Below are 18,448 nucleotides of genomic sequence, written 5' to 3' on the forward strand. Positions count from 1 at the left end.
TGGGAGAGCAACTTCTTTCTCAGCCTCTGCACTTCACTCTTACGCTATATCCCCTTTCTCTGTCCTTGGCACCATTTGGCCATCAAGATAATTCCTATGTGATCTTTTTTATCTGAACCCAGTGTCCATTTTCTGGGAGGCCGTCCCTAACCCCTCTAGGCTGAATTGTTTCTTCTCACCGCTGTGCTCCCAAGGCAGTCAGATCAAATGACTGTTGGACTGCAGTGATTTGTTAAATAAATCTCTTCCTTCCAGGACTGTAATTGCATCCAGAGCTAGGATTTGCCTGATGCATTTTCATGTTTAGCACCTATTTTTTTTTTCTTTCCTGACTTGCAACCTTGGGACATGCTTCTTGAGAGAGTAAACCAATGAAAGAATGGATGGATGGAACTGTGTGACCCAAATTTCCCCCAATGATACATTTTTCTTGTTTCTCCATCTCTATTTCTACTTGCTCTTTTCAACTGGGTTTATTCCACAATCATTTATTGAGTGCTTACTATGAGCCAGATTTTTTTGAGATATATTTTAAGAAAAAAAGACTAAACACCACCTCTTTCCTCAGGATCTCACAGTCTGGAGAGCAACCAGATGTGTGAGAAAGTTGCATTATTGAGTGAAATAGTAATTGTAGCTTATTGGAAACTCATTATGTGCTGGAAACTGCCCTATCTTTACCAACACAGAATCTATTAATCCTCTCAGTAACTCCCTGAGGTAGTATTATTATCTTCATTTCACTGATGAGAATTTTAAAGTGTAGAGAAGGTAAGGGACTTGTCCAGACCAAAACTAAGCAGAGGAACTGAAGAATCCAGTGTCAACATACAGCGTCCTGACCTTTATACAAATACCACTGAATGCAGAGAGGGACAAGAGCTATAAGGACCAGGACCCTGGGGGAGATCAATTTTGTTTGGGAAAAGTGTCAGAGAAGAGTTGAGTGTTCAAGGAGATAGTTCATGAGGAGAGGAGATGAAGAGGGAGTTCTAGGGAGGGCAGATAGCATGTGCAAAGGCAAGTGAAGTGAAGTGAAAGTCGCTCACTGTTTGTGACCCCATGGACTATGCAGCCCATGGAATTCTCTAAGCCAGAATACTGGAGTGGGTAGCCGTTCCCTTCTCCAGTGGATCTTCCCAACCCAGGGATTGAACCCAGGTCTCCTGCATTGCAGGCGGATTCTTTACCAGCTGAGCCACAAGGAAAGCCCATGCAAAGGCAAGGAGGTAAGGAAAAGCCTGGTGTATCAGGAGCGTGTCTACTGCTTGCATGTCCAGGTTGGGAAAACGTCAAGCACGCAAGTGAGAAGGGTGGTGGGTCGGCAGGGAGGTCCAGCGTGTCGTGACTCATTCAGTCACTCTTCTGGCCACAGCACGTGTTCGTGATCCACCCTCCCAAACCGTGTTCTTTTGCAGGCTCTCACCTTTCACCCACACCTCATACTCTGGCGTCGTCTTCTCCTTGTTGTTCAGGATCACGGTGCATTTGTATCTCCCTGAGTCACAGACCCGGACGTGGGGAATCAAATAACTCTCTGTGTTCCTCCTGGAGGAGACGTTGTGAAGCAGCACATCATCCTTGTAGAACAGCACCTGGTGCAGAGGCTTGACCCGCGAGGTGGTGCTGACATCCACGAGGCACTGCAGTGTCAGGTTCTCCCCGTTTCGCACCGTGCTGTCCGGCAGGATCTGCATGTGGATGCTGTTGATGGTGAAGGCTAAGGGCCGAGGGGGAGGAGAGCAGAACCACCCATCTGTTATCTCAGGAACAACATCATCATCAGATGGGTATCATCACTTCCTGCACAATAGAGCGTCCGGGGGTCCCAAGCGGGTGATGACTATGTGCGGTGGGTCAAGCACAGGACAGTTGGTATTAAGTGGCTCATATTCCCACTGTGACAAGGTGGCAGGCTTCAGAGTGTGACAACTAAAACATGTCCACAAGATGTGTGCGGCCAGTGAGCCGCCGCATCGTGGCCCTGGAGAGAGCCTAGGATTGGGGCAGAGGAACGTGCGAGTCTTGGGTCATTACTTACTGTGTGACCTTGGGTGATTAACCTCACTGAATTCAACTGCCTCATCTCTAAAATGAGGTTACAATACGTACATAGTAGGTTGTTGTAAGACAGAAGAGTAGAAAGCACCCAGTGCAGTGCCTGGCACACAGTAATTGTGGGATAAGTGATGGCTACCACTGTTCTGAAATCACATGGCGACAGCAAGAAATGCTCCGACACCCTCCCCCCCAACCCCTCCACCCCCCAACCCCCCATCCCCCCACCCTAGCCTGACCAAATTAGCACAGTCTCAGCTGATGTTTTCTAGCTGATGGAATCAGAAACCTTACCAGATGAGTGAGAACTTGAAACCACATTTTCTCATGGATCTTGCTTCCCTTTTTCACTTTGACTGCTAAGAAGTACAAGCCCCAAATTTTACCTGAAGCAACCTTTGGGATGCATTTTTCTGTGCTTAAACATTCATAGTTTTATTGTACTGCCTTAATTTTCTTCTCACTCTGATTTCCTTATTTTATCCTATTGAACAGTAATATACATAATTTTTATAAGTGGTCCCAAATCATTTTACAGACAGCAAAAGGTATAACCAGGTAGCTAGCCAGAGATATGGCAAAAAAAACAAAAAAAAAATTGTCATTCTTTCTCTCTCTTTTCATAACATCAAATCTTTTTTGAACAACTTAGAATTTAACTTCAACATGTCCCAGGTTTTAACTGAATAGAACAGTCCATCCTTGTGCCTTTATTTCTGAGCATCTTAACAAAAAATGGCATCTGATTAGTCGTGAGATGAAACAAGGTGATTGTTCAGATGCATTTCTTACAGCATTAATCTTCAGAACTCCCTCTTTTGTCTTTCAGGTCCTGGTCTGAGAAGCCTATTGGATGAGCGCTCAGAACAGAAGTCTCTTTTAACCATGTTATTTTCCCATCAACTAATACATTCCCTGCCAAGGTAAGGACAGGTACGTCTCCCTACTCCTTCAGTACCTTCTTTATTTTAAGTCATGCTGTTTAGTACAGTGATTCTATCAGGAGATAGTAGAGAGCAGGGGATGAGTGCAGAGTCAGACTTCCTGGACCAAATCCCATCTCTGAACACAACCTGTGTGGCTTTAGGTAAGTTACTGAGCTTCTCTGAGCCCCAGTTTGTTTATCCATACAATGGACATTGTTGTTTAGTGGCTAAGTCATGTCCGATTCTTTTGCGATCCCATGGACTGTAGCCCAACAGACTCTTCTGTCCATAGGATTTACCAGACCAGAATACTGGAGTGGGTTGCCGTTTCCTTCTCCAAGGGATCTTCCCGACCCAGGGATCAAACCTGAGTTTCCTACTTGGCAGGCCTATTCTTTACCACTGAGCCACCAAGGGAAGTCACAATGGACATAATAATAGTAAGTGTAAATGAGAAGCTGAGCTTAAGTCCTTGGAGCACAGTTCCTGGCACAAAGTGCTTTTGAAATGATAACTAGATTCTGTCAGTCACAGGAATAAAACCAGCTGTTGAGTCTTGTGCTCTCTAAACCTCTTTCTTGAAGTCATTTCTAGCAAATTTTTTTCAGGGGAAAAACAAAACAGGGTTTCCCTCGTGGCTCAATGGTAAAGAGTCCCCCTAACAAAGCAGGAAACATAGGTTCGATACCTGATCTGGATCCGGGAAGATCCCACATGTGATGAAGCAACTAAACCCATGGGCCACAACTACCAAGCCTGAGCTTTAGAGCCCGGGAGCCGCAACTCCCGAGCCTCTGTGTCCTAGAGTCCGTGCGTTTCAACGAGAGAAGCTACCGCAACTAAAGAGGAGCCCCCATTCACCACAACTAGAGAAAACCCCTCGCAGCAATGAAGACCCAGCACAGCCAAATAAATAATTAAAAAAAAAAAAAATTTTAAAATTTCTAAGGTGAATTACAACAACTTCTCCAGACCCCTGGTGTTGGGCTACTTTACTGTCGTCATCTGAATGAAATGCACACCCATGCCTGATACACTGGGACACAGAACTGGGACCAGGAAGAAAGCAGAGTCGGACACACCTGGTCCCAACCCCTGGTCCCACAGCCGTTAGCTGGGTGTCACTGGGAGTCATCTAACCCTTCCAGGATACCACCTCTCCTCCTATAAAGAAGGAACACTAATACTTGCCTTCCCTGGTATTTTCATCTCAAACTATGAATGACCAAACCAAGTGGCTGAGAGCACTGAAGGGCAGGTCCGCTTTGCCCAGTGCCTGGCCCCTGATTGACATCTCCTTCCCACTTCCTCAGCATCACTCATTCAGCAGATACTGGAGGTGCCGTCTCTGTGCCAGGCATGCACCCAATGCTGGGGGCTCAGAGAAGGGTGGGACTGGCACAGTTTCTGCCCACCTGGGGCTCACGGTCTACGCTTCACCACTCGTTCCCACTCCAGGTCTTCCAGCCTCAGTGCCAGCCCTGTCAGAGTCTCCTCCAGCCCTAGGGTGCTCTAGCATTGTCTAACCACTTAATAGCAAACTTGGCTAAAGCATTGGGTAGTTGGTTTTTCGAGAGGAGGACGTTCACTAACATAAGGCTCTTCCACCACCTTGTTTTTCTAAGCAAACCTAACACACATCTGCTTAATAAATTAACTCAGCTGATTCGCTGGTAGGGATCTCACACTTCCACAGCCAGCCAGCGGGAGCAGACAAGGAATAAGAAGGGAAGGCAGGACAGTAGAAGGGGAAGCATTTATAAAATGTATCAAGATACAAATCCCAGCTCATTGACTTGATGCAACAGACCAGCAGCCTCAGTTATATCACCATGACCACCACCTCCACCAACACCCTTCCGGTTTCCAGTCTTCAAGAGGGCCCCCAGTGAGCCCTGCCTTCTACTGTCACACCCGCCAGTGGGCTCCTCCCACATCGGACCAGGTTGGTCTCAGGAACAACATTGCAGAAGTGCTAGCAGGTCACTTTTGAGATTAGTTTGTAATTGCATTTTTCCTCTTGACTACCCTCTCCTCTTCTGGGATCACTCAATTCTGCGCAAAGCCAGCTGCCATGTCATGAGTCTCCCTCTGCAGAGACCCACATGGTGAGGAATGGCCTCATGCGTGGGCTTAAAGGCAGAATCCACAGCATCAGACAAGCCCTCAGGTAAACCATAACCCTGACCAATATTTTACCTGCAACTTCCAGACAAACCTTGAGTCAGCACCACCCAGCTAAGCCATTCCCAGACTCCTGCCCCTCAGAAACTGCGTGAGATGATAAATTATCTTAAACCACTGAGTTTTGGGATAATTTGTTAAGGAGTAATAGGTAACAAATACACCACACAACCTTCAAAAATCTCTATCTGATTCTTAAGACACATGTGTGCTCAGTCTCTCAGTCGTGTCCAAATCTTTGCAACACTTTGGACGGTAGCCCACCAGTCTCCCCTGTCTGTGGGATTTCCCAAGCAAGAATACTGGAGTGGGTTGCCATTTCCCTCTCCAGGGGATCTTCCTGACCCAGGGATGGAACCCGTATCTCCTGCATCTTCTGCATTGGCAAGCGGATTCTTTATAGCTGAGCCACCGGGGATGCGATCATTAAGATAATATGGAAAATAATATCCTCTTTGTGAATAAACTTTCCAGGAGCAGCCAAACTAGATTACTGTGTGTAGGGCTCATTATTTATACAACAGAGTGATTGCTATAACCCAGGCCTCCCCGAGGTTCACAGAGAGGTGTTAGGGGACCCATGAACCACCTCCAATTATATGCAAGTGTGTGTCTTTCTGGAGAGAGGACACCAAAGGTTCAGAACTGTGATGAAAAGGCACGGTTGAGAAGTGAAGTGTTAGTTGCTCAGTCGTGTCCAGCTCTTGGCAACCCCATGGACTGTAGCCCCACTCCGGGGGACCAGAGCGCCAAGGCCCCACACCCTAAAACAAAGGGCCCTGCTTCCTGCCACCTCAGGCCAGTGGTCAGCGGATACTGATGCTCTGGGGAAGATGAGGCATCTTGACTCAGTCAGCTCCTCAGCCCTCCACCTGGAAATGACTCAGAAAGAAGTGGGTGGCTGGGGGTGGATGGTAGAGGAGGAGGGACTGTCCACCACTATCAGGAAAATACAGGGAGCCACAAAGCACGGAGGCCCTGGTGACCCGTGATGCTCAGCATGGAGTGTGCTGACCCAGCTCCCCTGAATCTCAGGCACCTGCAAGTTCAGTTCGAGTCTCTTTCAGGAAAACATTTCCTGAGCCCCTGGTGCCAGGTGCTGGGATCACAAGGTGAATGAGAAAGCAGCCCTGTTGTCCTGGGTTGTGCAGGCTGGTGGGGACCCAGACAGCTGGAGTAAGTGGTGTAAGGCCAGGAGGAAGGGGAGTCCAGGAGAGGCCAAGGCAAGTCTGAAGGAAGTGACCCCGGAACTGAGCCTTGGGCCAGGACAGAAGGGATGGGTGGGGGACTCGGGGCAGGAGAACAGCGTGTACCACAGCACAGGGGCAGGAGAAATCAATGAATTCCGGGCACAGGTGCTTATAGGAACCAGAGTGTGGGGGCAGGTAGGAGGTGCCAGCACAGAGGGCCTTGTCCACCATGCTGACCCGCTGGGCCCTGTCCTCAGGGTCTTGGGAGGGGTGGGGGGTAGCAGGATGACAGAGCTTTAGAAAGATCACTGTGGGCTGGAAGGGGAGGCTGTAACTAGGTGCATGAAGGTTCAGGTGAAAGCTGATGCGGCCTGAGCTCGGGCAGACACAGTGGGCCGAGGGGCGGGGATGGGCTCGAGAAGTGTTTACTGGATGCAGAAGGACTTCGCTTTTTTGAGGGTGAAGAAAATGTTCTGGAGCTGGACAGTGGTGATGTTTGTACAACATTACGAGTGTACTGCAAGGACATGGGTTCCATCCCTGGTGAGGGAACTAAGATCCTACACGTTATGCAGTGCAGCCAAAACAGTATAAAATAATATTTGTTATATGTATTTGGCCTGTTTGATTGGCCATGGGGATCGAGGTAAAGCGTAGAAGATAAGGTTCCTGGATTAGGTGCCTGGGCGGGAGGATAGAGGCGCAATGGACTAAAGGAGACAAGGCCAGACAGAGATAAGGGCGGGACACAGTCCTGGTGCTGCAGCTGGTTTGAGGGACCCTGAGGGATGACTAGGAGGAAATGTCAGCCATGGCCTCGGAGGAAGCCTGACCATCAGTAAAGCAGCCAGAGCTGGAGTGGAACTGAAGGGTGGGCACGTGGAGGTGTGTGTTGGGGGAGGGAGGAGGAGATGAGCTTCAGCGAGGATCAGACTCTGGGAAAGTCCAAATCTCCCTGGGGAAAAAGTCCAAGTCTCCCCATCAGAAAGGTGGGAGAACACCAGGGAAGAGGGTTTACAAGGCCAAAGAAAGAGGCTTTGTGCAAACACTGGGGTCCTGAAGGCGAAGGTCTGGATGTGTTCACGGCATTTGGCATCTCCTCTTAGTGAGGATTCAGGAGGTGTAGGGGCCAAAGCCAGACCTACACCTGGTAGGGTCGACTGAGAGGTGAGGAGGCAGAGAAGTGATTAGAAACCAGGCTTCAGAGGATTTCCCTGATGGTCCAGTGGTTAACACTCCACGCTTCCACTGCAGAGGGCATGGGTTCAGTGCCCGGTCAGGGAACTAAGATTCCGAATACCAAGCAGCCCCAAAATAAAGAAATAAATAATTAAATTAAAGAAACAAGGCTTCAGAGAAGTTTGACTGAGGAAGGGAGTAGATAGATAGGGGGACAGAAGATAAATGGGGGGGGTTTGTTTATGATTTTTCTTTTTCCTAAAATAAAGTGTTACTAATCACATTTGTAGACTGAAAGAGCCACAAAGGCAGGGGTAGCTACTAAAAGTGGGGCAGGGGGATCAGTCAGAGACAGCGTGAGATTCTGGGGGAGCGGGTGATGCCAGGGATGGGCTCAGAGCCCAGGTGGGCCAGCTGGCCCTACCCAGCTGCGGGGTAGACATGGCCTCTGAAGCCAGGAGGGAAGCTGGGAGGACGGGTGGGGAGGCAGATAAGCCTGAAGCCGGGGCAGGGCGGGAAGTGGAGGGAGTTCCCTCCAGACAGCCTTGTATTCTAGGTGAAGAGGGAGCTGAGGTCATCTCCTGAGACTGGCTGGCTGGGGTTGGGTGGGGGCCTGAGGTAAAAGGAGAGGAAGGGCCAGGGCCGACCAAGCACCTCAATCATGGACCAGGCTGGCCGGTCATGCACATGGTCCTGGGTGGTCTAAGGAATGGTAGACCTGAGTCCCAGGCCCCCCACCTGGCTCTGCCATCAGCCAGCTGTGACCCTGAACAGGCACCTTATGTAAAATAGGATGGAGGCCTGAGGAGGCAGTCGGAGAGCCTGAGGTCTTCCCCAAAGTTACAAAGACCTTTCTCTGGGAAACCCGGGCAAGGAGTCATTGACTTCCCCCTGACTGTGAGAGTCCTATACCAAGGTCATAGGATAAACATCTCTGGGACTGACCAAGCCCCACTGCAACTGTTGCCACGAGCCTCTGGATCTAAACTGGTCAGTTCCCTGACCCAGTATTAGGTAAAATACCCACCCTATCTGATGTGAAGAGCTGACTCATTTGAAAAGACCCTGATGCTGGGAAAGACTGAAAGCAGGAGGAGAAGGGGACCACAGAGGATGAGATGGTTGGATGGCCTCACTGACTCAATGGACATGAGTTTGGGTGAACTCCAGGAGTTGGTGATGGACAAGGAGGCCTGGCGTGCTGCAGTCCACGGGATCGCAAAGAGTCAGACACGACTGAGCTACTAACACATACACACACACACACACAAAGAGCATCCTAACCAATCACCTAATGCCACCATTCCAGTAGGAATTGTCTGTCCTGGGGCTATAAAAACAGGCTACTAGCCTGAGAAATGATTTTCAGAAATGTCTCTCCCTTGAGACAGCCTGCTGTTCTAACAGCGTCTCCCACTCTAAGAAACTTTCTTCTCATCTCATTCTGCCTCATGTCTGGAAATTCTTTTCCAAAATGCACATGGACCATGACATTTTGGTATGGGGCTTGGTCATTCCAGAGATTTTTATCCTATGACCTTGGTACAGGGCTCTACACCTGTGACCTTAGTATAGGGCTCCAAAGGGATGAAGAACGGAGAGCTGAAGAAGTCCAGAGGCAGGGTGTGGTCTGGACCAAAGCAGAGGCACAAGGCTGCAGGGGACAGAGAGAGGAGAAGCTATGAGGGTGATGGTGAACTAGGATCATTGTTGTTATTGAGTCGTTGAGACCCCAAGAACTGTAGTCCACCAGGCTCCTCTGTCCATGGGATTTTCCAGGCAAGAATACTCGAGTGGGTTGCCATTTCCTTCTCCAGGGGATCTTTCTGACCCAGGGGTCGAACCCAAATCTCCTGCATTGCAGACGGATTCTTTACTGATGAGCCACTGGGGAAGCCCTGAGCTAGAACCATGATAAACCATTACTTTACTAACCACTACATGTCGGGCAGGTGAGTCACGTCTTTAATCTCATCTCATACTGACTTATCACATTCATTTTACAGACTGAGAAAAAGGCTCAAAGAGGGACGTCCCTGGTGGTCCAGTGGTTGAGAGTCCACCTATCAAGGCAGGGGACATGGGTTTGATCCCTGGTCTGGGAGGATTGTGGCAACTAAGCCCATGACCACAACTACTGAAGCCTGCTCACTCTAGAACCCACACTTCCTAAAGACCGTGCTCTTGCAACAAAGAAGCCACTGCAATGAGAAGTCCAGGCAGGGCAACTGGAGGGTAACCCCTGCTCACCGCAACTAGACAAAGCCCCCAAACAGCAACAAAGACTCAGCACAGCCCAAAATGAACAAAATTTTAAAACAAACAAATAACAGTACACAGGTACCTCAAAAAAAAAAAAAAAAGGCTCCAAGAGACAGAGTAACAGTAGCTTTAAAGATTTGAGTCAAGCCTGTGGCTCCAGACTCCAGACAATCAGGTTTCGAGAACAGGAGGTTCTATTGCTGATGTTCTAACCGGCTCTTTTTGGACAAGTTCCTCTGAGGGTCAGAGATTTCATCGGTCAATTAGTCTAATTATGAAGCTAATGGACATCCTGATTCTGTGGGATGCCATGGGGATCAAACATCCTTCGAAGCACTTGGGCTATGGCAGGAGACCTGCCAGATCGGCCTCCTGAGCCCTCCCCACGCGAGTGACTGCTCCCAGCCGGGGCTCAGCAAACAGCACCACGCACATAAGGCATCTCCAAGCAGCAACCCAGTCACCCTGCTTCTGCCAACTGAAGTGACCTCTGACAAGGGGATCTCATTCTGTGAGCTCTGCCTCTATTCAGTCCCCAGACCCCGCCCAGTCCCTTACTTCACTCGGTCCCAGATGAAGCACAACAAAACCTGCTTATCTTAATGATTCAAATCAGCCCTAGATTTCAAAGCCAGATTTCAAAGTCAGGCAAAAACCCGCTTCTCGTGCCCCAGAACAAAATATTACAGGTATTTTGCAGATAATTTGCAGGTATGTTAGATATCATAGCCTCATGGATAGGTGGGAGATGATATCTAATCTGTTTTAGATCATTTAGGAGAGAAGTCATAACGACAATTTAAACTCTGTTCTGACTTCATGAATCTAACAAGTTGATTGTATCTCATTTTTTAATAAAAACAATTGGGGATATGAAAAATAGATATGCTATGGTAGAGGGCTTCCCTAGTGGTCAAGTGGTTAAGAATCCACCTTGCAATGCGAGGGACAACAGTGCGATTCCTGATCTGGGAGATTCCACGTGCTGAGGAGTAACTGAGCCTGTGGGCTACAAGAGAAGCCACCACAATGAGAAGCCCGCCGTGCACCGTAACTAGAGAGGAATCTCCACTCGCCACAGCTAGAAAACCCTGAGTGCAGCAAGAAGACCCACCACAGCCAAAAACTAAAATGAAATAAATAACAAATAAATCTTAAAAATAAAAAAAGAAAGAAATTTATGGTAGAACAACAACAACAAAAAACAAATTGTGGAATCACTCACTTTCTAATCACCCCTCTCTTCACCCACCAATCCCAACAAGCAGAAAGAGTCACAGAAAGAGGTAATGAAGCTAGATGGGAATCTCACGACTTACAGTTTTCTTGACCTTTGAGGCTTGAACCTGGAAAAGACAGGAGAAATACATTGATTTCATGAGCTTCCCTTCTCAAGAAGCTTAAGTGATGTTGAGCAAGAGTGGGAACTCACAGAGCAGAAGGGTCAGCAGGGCTCCGAGCCACATCATGCCCCGCTGGGTCCACCTCAGCTGCATCCTGAGAGGAGCGGAGACTTCGGCGGTTACTTCTGCTTTGGGGCCATGCCCCGGGGGGCAGAAGACACTTCTCTGGAGTCGCAGTTGAGAGACCTGCCCTGTGAAAAGCAGAGACCACGATTGGGAGCCTCTCCAGGCGCTGCGGACACACTGGCCGAGGCGCTGGTCAGGTAATGGCAGCCATGCTGGAAACCGGGAACAATGCCTGGGCGGCCTCATATCTCCTCAGGAAATGACTGGCCTTCCTGAGGGGCCACTGAGCGCAGCTGCTTTGTTCAGTTTGTTTGGGGTCGGGGGGAGGCATGAGTGACATTTGCCTCAGCGCTCCTGACCCTCTTTGTGTCTCCACTGGGTCTGGGGGCCCCCTTCTCATGGCAGCCTGAGAGGTTCCTCCCTCCCTTTCTCCAACCTTCCCACAAAGGGCTTCTCTCCCCGCACACTCAGCATATCTCTCTGCTTTTCCTCTGGCCCCTCCAAGGGGTCTCTTCTCACACAGCCCAAGTCTGGACCTCCTGCCTTTCCTGACACGGGCATGGAGTGGAGAGGACTGAATTTTTTTTTGAATTACAGGTCTGTCAGGGAGTCCCTGTAATGCCCTCCCCCCATTGCCCTCCAGAGAAAGTCCGTTTTCCCATCCTTCACGGCCCAGCCCTTGCTTACCCCTCCAGCCTGGTCTCTCACTTCTTCCTTCCTTGCCCTGCCCTCTGGTTGCTGAAATTTATAGTTCCCAGAACACATCACATGTCTGTGACTTTGCCAATGCTCTGGTACCCTTTCCCCTCTCCTTTTCTGACGAATTCCTACCCATTCATCATAACTCAGTCGAGGCATCAATCCTTCAGCATCCTCCCCTGTCTTCCCCACACTGAGCTGCCCTTCCTCTGGGCCCCCTCGCCTTCCTTTCTCAGACACTTTTACCATGCTTCCCTCCTCCCCAAGCAGACCGCTGGCTCCATGGTGGCAGGCCCAGTGCCTGTTGCCTAGTAAATGATCAAAAAACACTAGTAAAGTGGCTGATTGGCTGAAAGAGGACAAGTTAATTGTATGGTCGGAAAGTGAGTATCATTGCCTTGGGGGGTCACAGTGCTACTTTCTGAAAAGGTACTCTGGAATACTGTCACATGTAAATCTGGATGTTTTGATAAGAGCTGTCAGAGGGCAATGCGTGCAGAAAGGATTTTTTTTTTCTATTTTTTTTTCTTGGTTGTTGTTGTTTTGTATTTTCCACTCCCTGCTATAAACTGCCTTCTTTGGCAACCTATTGGAAATCACCCCCACCCATCTACCAAACTTTAATTTGGCAGGAAAAGAAAGGAAACGTCATGAGTAATAAAATAAATGTTGGTGTCAAAGGTGACTTTTACCTACTGTAGAGTAAGCAACTTCTGCCTCTCAAAGTGACATTCAAGCAAGAGTGATAATTGTCCCACCCCACGGCCCTAAGTTCCAAAGTAAACGTCCAAAAATTAGTCATTGTTTCATATACAATGCTAGTACTTTTAGAACACACCAACAGAAAATAAAGCTTTATTTCAGCAAATGCGTTACTGTTTTTTAAAAAAGTAGAAAAACTATATCCTACAGTGTACACTACGCAGCAGAATAAATTCCAAATAGACCAATCTGAAGGTACAAATGAAACATACAAGTTCTAGAAGAAAACATAAAAGAATTCCTCATGCCTTGGGCAAAGGCTGGTTTAATTATGATTTAAAATCCAGAAGTCATAATATGAAATGTTGGCAAATTATACTCTATGAATTAAAGTTCTGCTTTGCCCACCATCCTTCCAAAAGAGTTCAGCCAAGAGAAAAACTACAAACTGGAAAAAATATTTGCAACTCCCATCATAGACAAAGAGCTAACTCTAATATGTATATAAATGGACTCAGATAGTATGTACTTTTTTATTGTTTTTTTTTGGGGGGGGTTATCTTCTTTCAATCAGCATAATCAATACTTCACTTTTTTTTTTTTTTATTGCCGAGTAAACTTTCATTGCATGAAAATACCAGTTTGTTTATTCACCCACTTATGGACATGTGGGTTGTTTCCAGTTTTGACCTCACACAGATAGAGCTGCTATAAACAAGCCTTTATCTGGACACATCCTTTCATTTCACTTGAGTAAATAGCTAGAAGCAGAATGCCTAGGCTTTATGGTAAACACTGCCAAACTGTTTCGCACGCTGATTACACCATTTTACATTCCCATCAGGAGCGTGTGAGAGTCCTACTTGCTTCACATCCTCACTAACAGTGGCAGGTCAACCTTTCCAAATTAGCCATTCTAATAGGGAGCATGTGTATGTGCATGCTCTCAGTCATGTCCAACTCTTTGTGAATCCATGGACTATAGCCCGCCAGGCTCCTCTGTCCATGGAATATTCCAGGGAAGAATACTGGAGTGGGTTGACATTTCCTCTTCCAGGGGATCTTCCTGACCCAGGGATTGGGTCAAGTCTCCTGCACTGGCAGGCGGATTCTTTACCACTGAGCCACATGGGGAGCATAGTGCTTTCTTATTATGGTTTTAACTTGCATTTTCCTAATGACTAACGATATTGAACATATTTTTTTGTACTTATTTGTTACTTAATGGGTCTATTAAAATCTTTTGCTCTATTATTAGTTAGGTTGTTTGTTTTCTTAGTGTTGTGCTTTTAGAATTCTTTATATATTCTGGATACAAGTCTTTTATCAATTATGGGATTTGCAAATATTTTCTCCTAGCTTGTGGCATGTTTTTTTTATCTTCTTCAGTTCAGTCGCTCAGTTGTGTCTGATCCCATGGACTGCAGCACGCCAGGCTTCCCTATCCATCAGCAACTCCCGGAGCTTTCTCAAACTCATGTCCATTGCGTCGGTGATGCCATTCAACCATCTCATCCTGTCTTTTATCTTCTTAATGGTATCTTTCGATAAGCAGAAGCTTTACGTTTTTAGGACTGAAGCCAAATTTATCCATTTTTCCTTTTATGGATCACATCTAATGTACGACGTCTAAATGGATCAGATTTCCTTTTGGTGTCAAGTCTAAAATATCTTTGCCTACCAAAGTCTCAAAAATTTTTCCCCTATATTTTTACATTTCAATCTATTATCTATTTTGAGTTAACTTTTGTACATGATACAAGACGTGGATCAAAGTTCTCTCTCGCTCTTTTTTTGTTTGCATATGGATGTCCAATTGTTCTGGCATTGTTTGTTGAAAAGACTATCTTTTGTCCTGCTAATTCTCCTTGAACTTCTGCTGAAAAGCAGTTGTCCATAGTGAGCACATATATTCTGGAGTCTGGAGTCTGTTCCACTGATCTATGGGTTTACCTTTATGCAGTACCATCCAGTTTTGATTTCTGTAGCTTTAAAATACATCCTAAAGTCAGGTAGTGTTACTCCTCAAACATTTCTCTTCCTTTTCAAAGTTATTTGGACTACTCTAAACCCTTCATCCTTCCATATAGTTTTAAAATCAACTTCTCAATTTCAACCCAAAAAGAAGCCTTCCAAAAATTTTATTGGAATTTCATTGAAATTCGTGGAAATCAATTTGAGGAGAACTGATGACCTAACAATACTGAGTGTCTGGCCCATGAACATGGCATATCTCTCCATTTATTTGTCTTCTTTACTTTCTCTCAGCAGTTTTATAGTTTTCAGTATATTTTTCATTATAAACTGTGCCCCTTTTAGTTTTTAAATCATGTGAATGTATCAGGGTGTTGGAAACCATTTGAAATGGCTGTTGTAGGGACTTCCCTAGCGGTCCGGTGGCTAAGATTTCATGCTTCCATTGCAGGGGGCCCAGGTTTGTTCCCTGGTCAGGGAACTAGATCCCACATGAGGCAATTAACAGCCTGTATGCCCACAAGTAAAGATTCTGCATGTTGCAACTAAAATCTAAGATCTCACATGCTGCAACTAAGACCTGGTATAGTCAAGTAAATAAATATTTTTAAAACAATAATAACAAAATAAAACAACTCCTGTACCCATCCCCTACCCCGACCCAGGCAGCACAGCAGGGTGACCTGGGCTAAGGCCCAGAGTCAAGGCGACACGGGGCTGGTTCTTCACAGGACTTGGGGGTCCTCATGGGAGAGCCTCCCTCACCATTCTCCATGGGTTTGTCTGTCTCACTCTCACTCTCTTTCCAGGGGAACCACTCCTTCTAGTTCTCATGGAAATCTCTTCCTTTTCTCTTGTGCCTTGGCTGTGAGATAAGAACTGAAGCATATATTCTCCATCATTTATTTCATTCCTTGAAAAGATAGTCATGCCCCTTAGTTTTCATTTGTAAAGTTTGAATGTCTTAATCAAAGTTAAAAATGTATAAAAGGAGGGACTTCCCTGGTGGTCCAGTGCTCAAGAATCCGCCTTGCAATTCAGAGGACAAGGGTTCCATTCCTGGTCAGGGAAATAAGATACAACATGCTACAGAGTTGCTAAGCCTGAGTGCCACAGCTACTGAAGCCTGCACGCCACAACTAGAGAATCCGTGCACCAAAATGAAGATCCCGAATGCAGCAACTGAAACCCAATGCAGTCTAATTAATTAATCAAAAGGTGTAAAGGAATTTTTCTCTATTTCACCTTTTTAAAAATAGGCCATCAGCTGACTTTCTATATGTGTGTGGCCCCCACATATCTTCCTGTTCCTTCCTCTGGTTCTTAGTGGATTCCTTAATCAGAAAAAAAAAAAAAAGATTTCACATAACTATTTTAACTCCTTGGTAAATAATCAAGAAACTGACTCCCACATTGCCAAGGATGGAGACCCCAGGAGTGCCCACCAAGCAGGACGAGCTCACCCGGGGACCTGTTGCTCCCACAGCACGGCTCTCTTCACCCTCTTCTCAGGAGGACAGGATGCTGCCTACACACTGTGCTGCTGCCTTCAAACACCAGGAATGTCACAGATCCAAATCACTGCAATTCACTAGCCGCCTGAAAAAGCTGCCTGGTGGGCTACACTTCAGGAAGTGGTTTTTCTGAGAAGCTGGGGTGGGGGTGGGAGGAAGAGACAGGTAACAAGGATGTCAGAGGGCCACGGGCACCCAGGAGAACCAAGCCCCCATCTGTTTCATGACTACAGTCATAGGAAATAAGATATCAGTCATTTGCCCCAGCCGTGACCTGTGACTGGCCTGTGACTGGAGGTGTGATTAATTAACCTTGGCCAGTTAACGTGTGGGCCTAAGCCCATGTTGGCCAGATTTGAAAGTTACCTCACAGACATGTACTAATACACAGAACAGAAGCCTGGGTTTCCAGTCCTTTCTCTGTAGCTCAGTAGGGTTAGTGTTTTGAGGTTCACTTTCTCTTACTATAAAATGGGAATAGTATGCCCACTCACACTGGAGGCACACAGTCAACAAAAGAGTCCAAAATGCAGTACTTGGATGCAATCTCAACGACAGAATGATCTCTGTTTGTTTCCAAGGCAAACCATTCAATATCACAGTAATCCAAGTCTATGCCCCAACCAGTAATGCTGAAGAAGCTGAAGTTGAACGGTTCTATGAAGACCTACAAGACCTTCTAGAACTAACACCCAAAAAAGATGTTCTTTTCATTATAGGGGACTGGAATGCAAAAGTAGGAAAGTCAAGAAACACCTGGAGTAACAGGCAAATTTGGCCTTGGAATACAGAGTGAAGCAGGGCAAAGGCTAATAAAGTTTTGCCAAGAGAACGCATTCATCATAGCAAACACCCTCTTCCAACAAGACAAGAGATGACTCCTCACATGGACATCACCAGATGGTCAATACCAAAATCAGATTGATTATATTCTTCACAGCCAAAAATAAGAAGCTTTATACAGTCAGCAAAAACAAGACCAGAAGCTGACTGTGTCTCAGATCATGAACTCCTTATTGCCAAATTTAGACTGCAATTGAAGAAAGTAGGAAAAACCACTAGACCATTCAGGTAGGACTTAAATCAAATTCCTTACCATTATACAGTGGAAGTGAGAAATATATTCAAGGGATTAGATCTGATAGACAGAGTGCCTGAAGAACTACGGACATTGTACAGGAAACAGAGTTTCATGACATTGTACAGGAGATGGAGATCAAGAACATCCCCAAGAAATAGAAATGCAAAAAAGCAAAATGGCTGTCTGAGGAGGCCTTACAAATAGCTGTGAAAAGAAGAGAAGTGAAAGGAAAAAAGGAAAGATATACCCATTTGAATGCAGAGTTCCAAAGAATAGCAAGGAGAGATAAGAAAGCCTTCCTCAGCAATCAATGCAAAGAAATAAAGGAAAACAATAAAATGGGAAAGACTAGAGATCTCTTCAAGAAAATTAGAGATACCAAGGGAACATTTTATGCAAAGATGGGCTCAATAAAGGACAGAAATGATATAGACCTAACAGAAGCAGAAGACATTAAGAAGAGGTGGCAAGAATACACAGAACTATACAAAAAAGATCTTCATGACCCACATAACCATGATGGTGTGATCACTCACCTACAGCGAGACATCCTGGAATGCAAAGTCAAGTGGGCCTTAGGAAACATCACTACAAACAAAGCTAGTGGAGGTGATGGGATTCCACTTGAGCTATTTCAAATCCTAAAAGATGATGCTGTGAAAGTGCTGCACTCAATATACCAGCAAATTGGAAAACTCAGCAGTGGCCACAGGACGGGAAAAGGTCAATTTTCATTCCAATCCCAAAGAAAGGCAATGCCAAAGAATGTTCAAACTACCGCACAATTGCACTCTTCTCACATGCTAGTACGGAGAAGGCAATGGCACCCCACTCCAGTACTCTTGCCTGGAAAATCCCATGGACGGAGGAGCCTGGTAGGCTGCAGTCCATGGGGTCGCTAAGAGTCGGACATGACTGAGTGACTTCACTTTCACTTTTCACTTTCATGCATTGGAGGAGGAAATGGCAACCCACTCCAGTGTTCTTGCCTGGAGAATCCCAGGGATGGCGGGGCCTGGTGGGCTGCCGTCTATGGGGTTGCACAGAGTCAGACACGACTGAAGTGACTTTGCAGCAGCAGCAGTACATGCTAGTAATTTAATGCTCAAAATTCTCCAAGACAGGATCCAACAGTACGTGAACCGTGAACTTCCAGATGTTCAAGCTGGATTTAGAAAAGGCAGAGAAACCAGAGATCAAATTGCCAACA

The 18,448-nt window shown here is 46.5% G+C and overlaps 1 protein-coding gene across 8 annotated transcripts in view; it reads right to left on the reverse strand.

Moving 5' to 3' along the window:
* PECAM1 (platelet and endothelial cell adhesion molecule 1) overlaps positions 1–18,448 on the reverse strand; it is a 94,195-nt gene that overhangs the window by 51,071 nt on the left and 24,676 nt on the right. For 4 of the 8 annotated variants that reach the window (XM_061392400.1, XM_061392397.1, XM_061392402.1 and 1 more), the window contains exons 1-3: positions 11,232–11,500; positions 11,119–11,145; positions 1,427–1,720 (exon numbers count right to left, since the gene is read on the reverse strand). In XM_061392400.1, coding sequence (XP_061248384.1) covers positions 1,427–1,720; positions 11,119–11,145; positions 11,232–11,295 — 385 coding nt within the window. In that variant the 5' untranslated portion in view covers positions 11,296–11,500. Of the gene's footprint in view, positions 1–1,426; positions 1,721–11,118; positions 11,146–11,231; positions 11,502–11,955; positions 12,059–18,448 lie in introns of those variants that run through there. The other 4 variants (XM_061392399.1, XM_061392396.1, XM_061392403.1 and 1 more) reach the window with 3 other exon arrangements.

The sequence above is a fragment of the Bos javanicus genome, chromosome 19 (genome assembly GCF_032452875.1).
Source record: "Bos javanicus breed banteng chromosome 19, ARS-OSU_banteng_1.0, whole genome shotgun sequence".
NCBI classification, from domain to species: domain Eukaryota; kingdom Metazoa; phylum Chordata; class Mammalia; order Artiodactyla; family Bovidae; genus Bos; species Bos javanicus.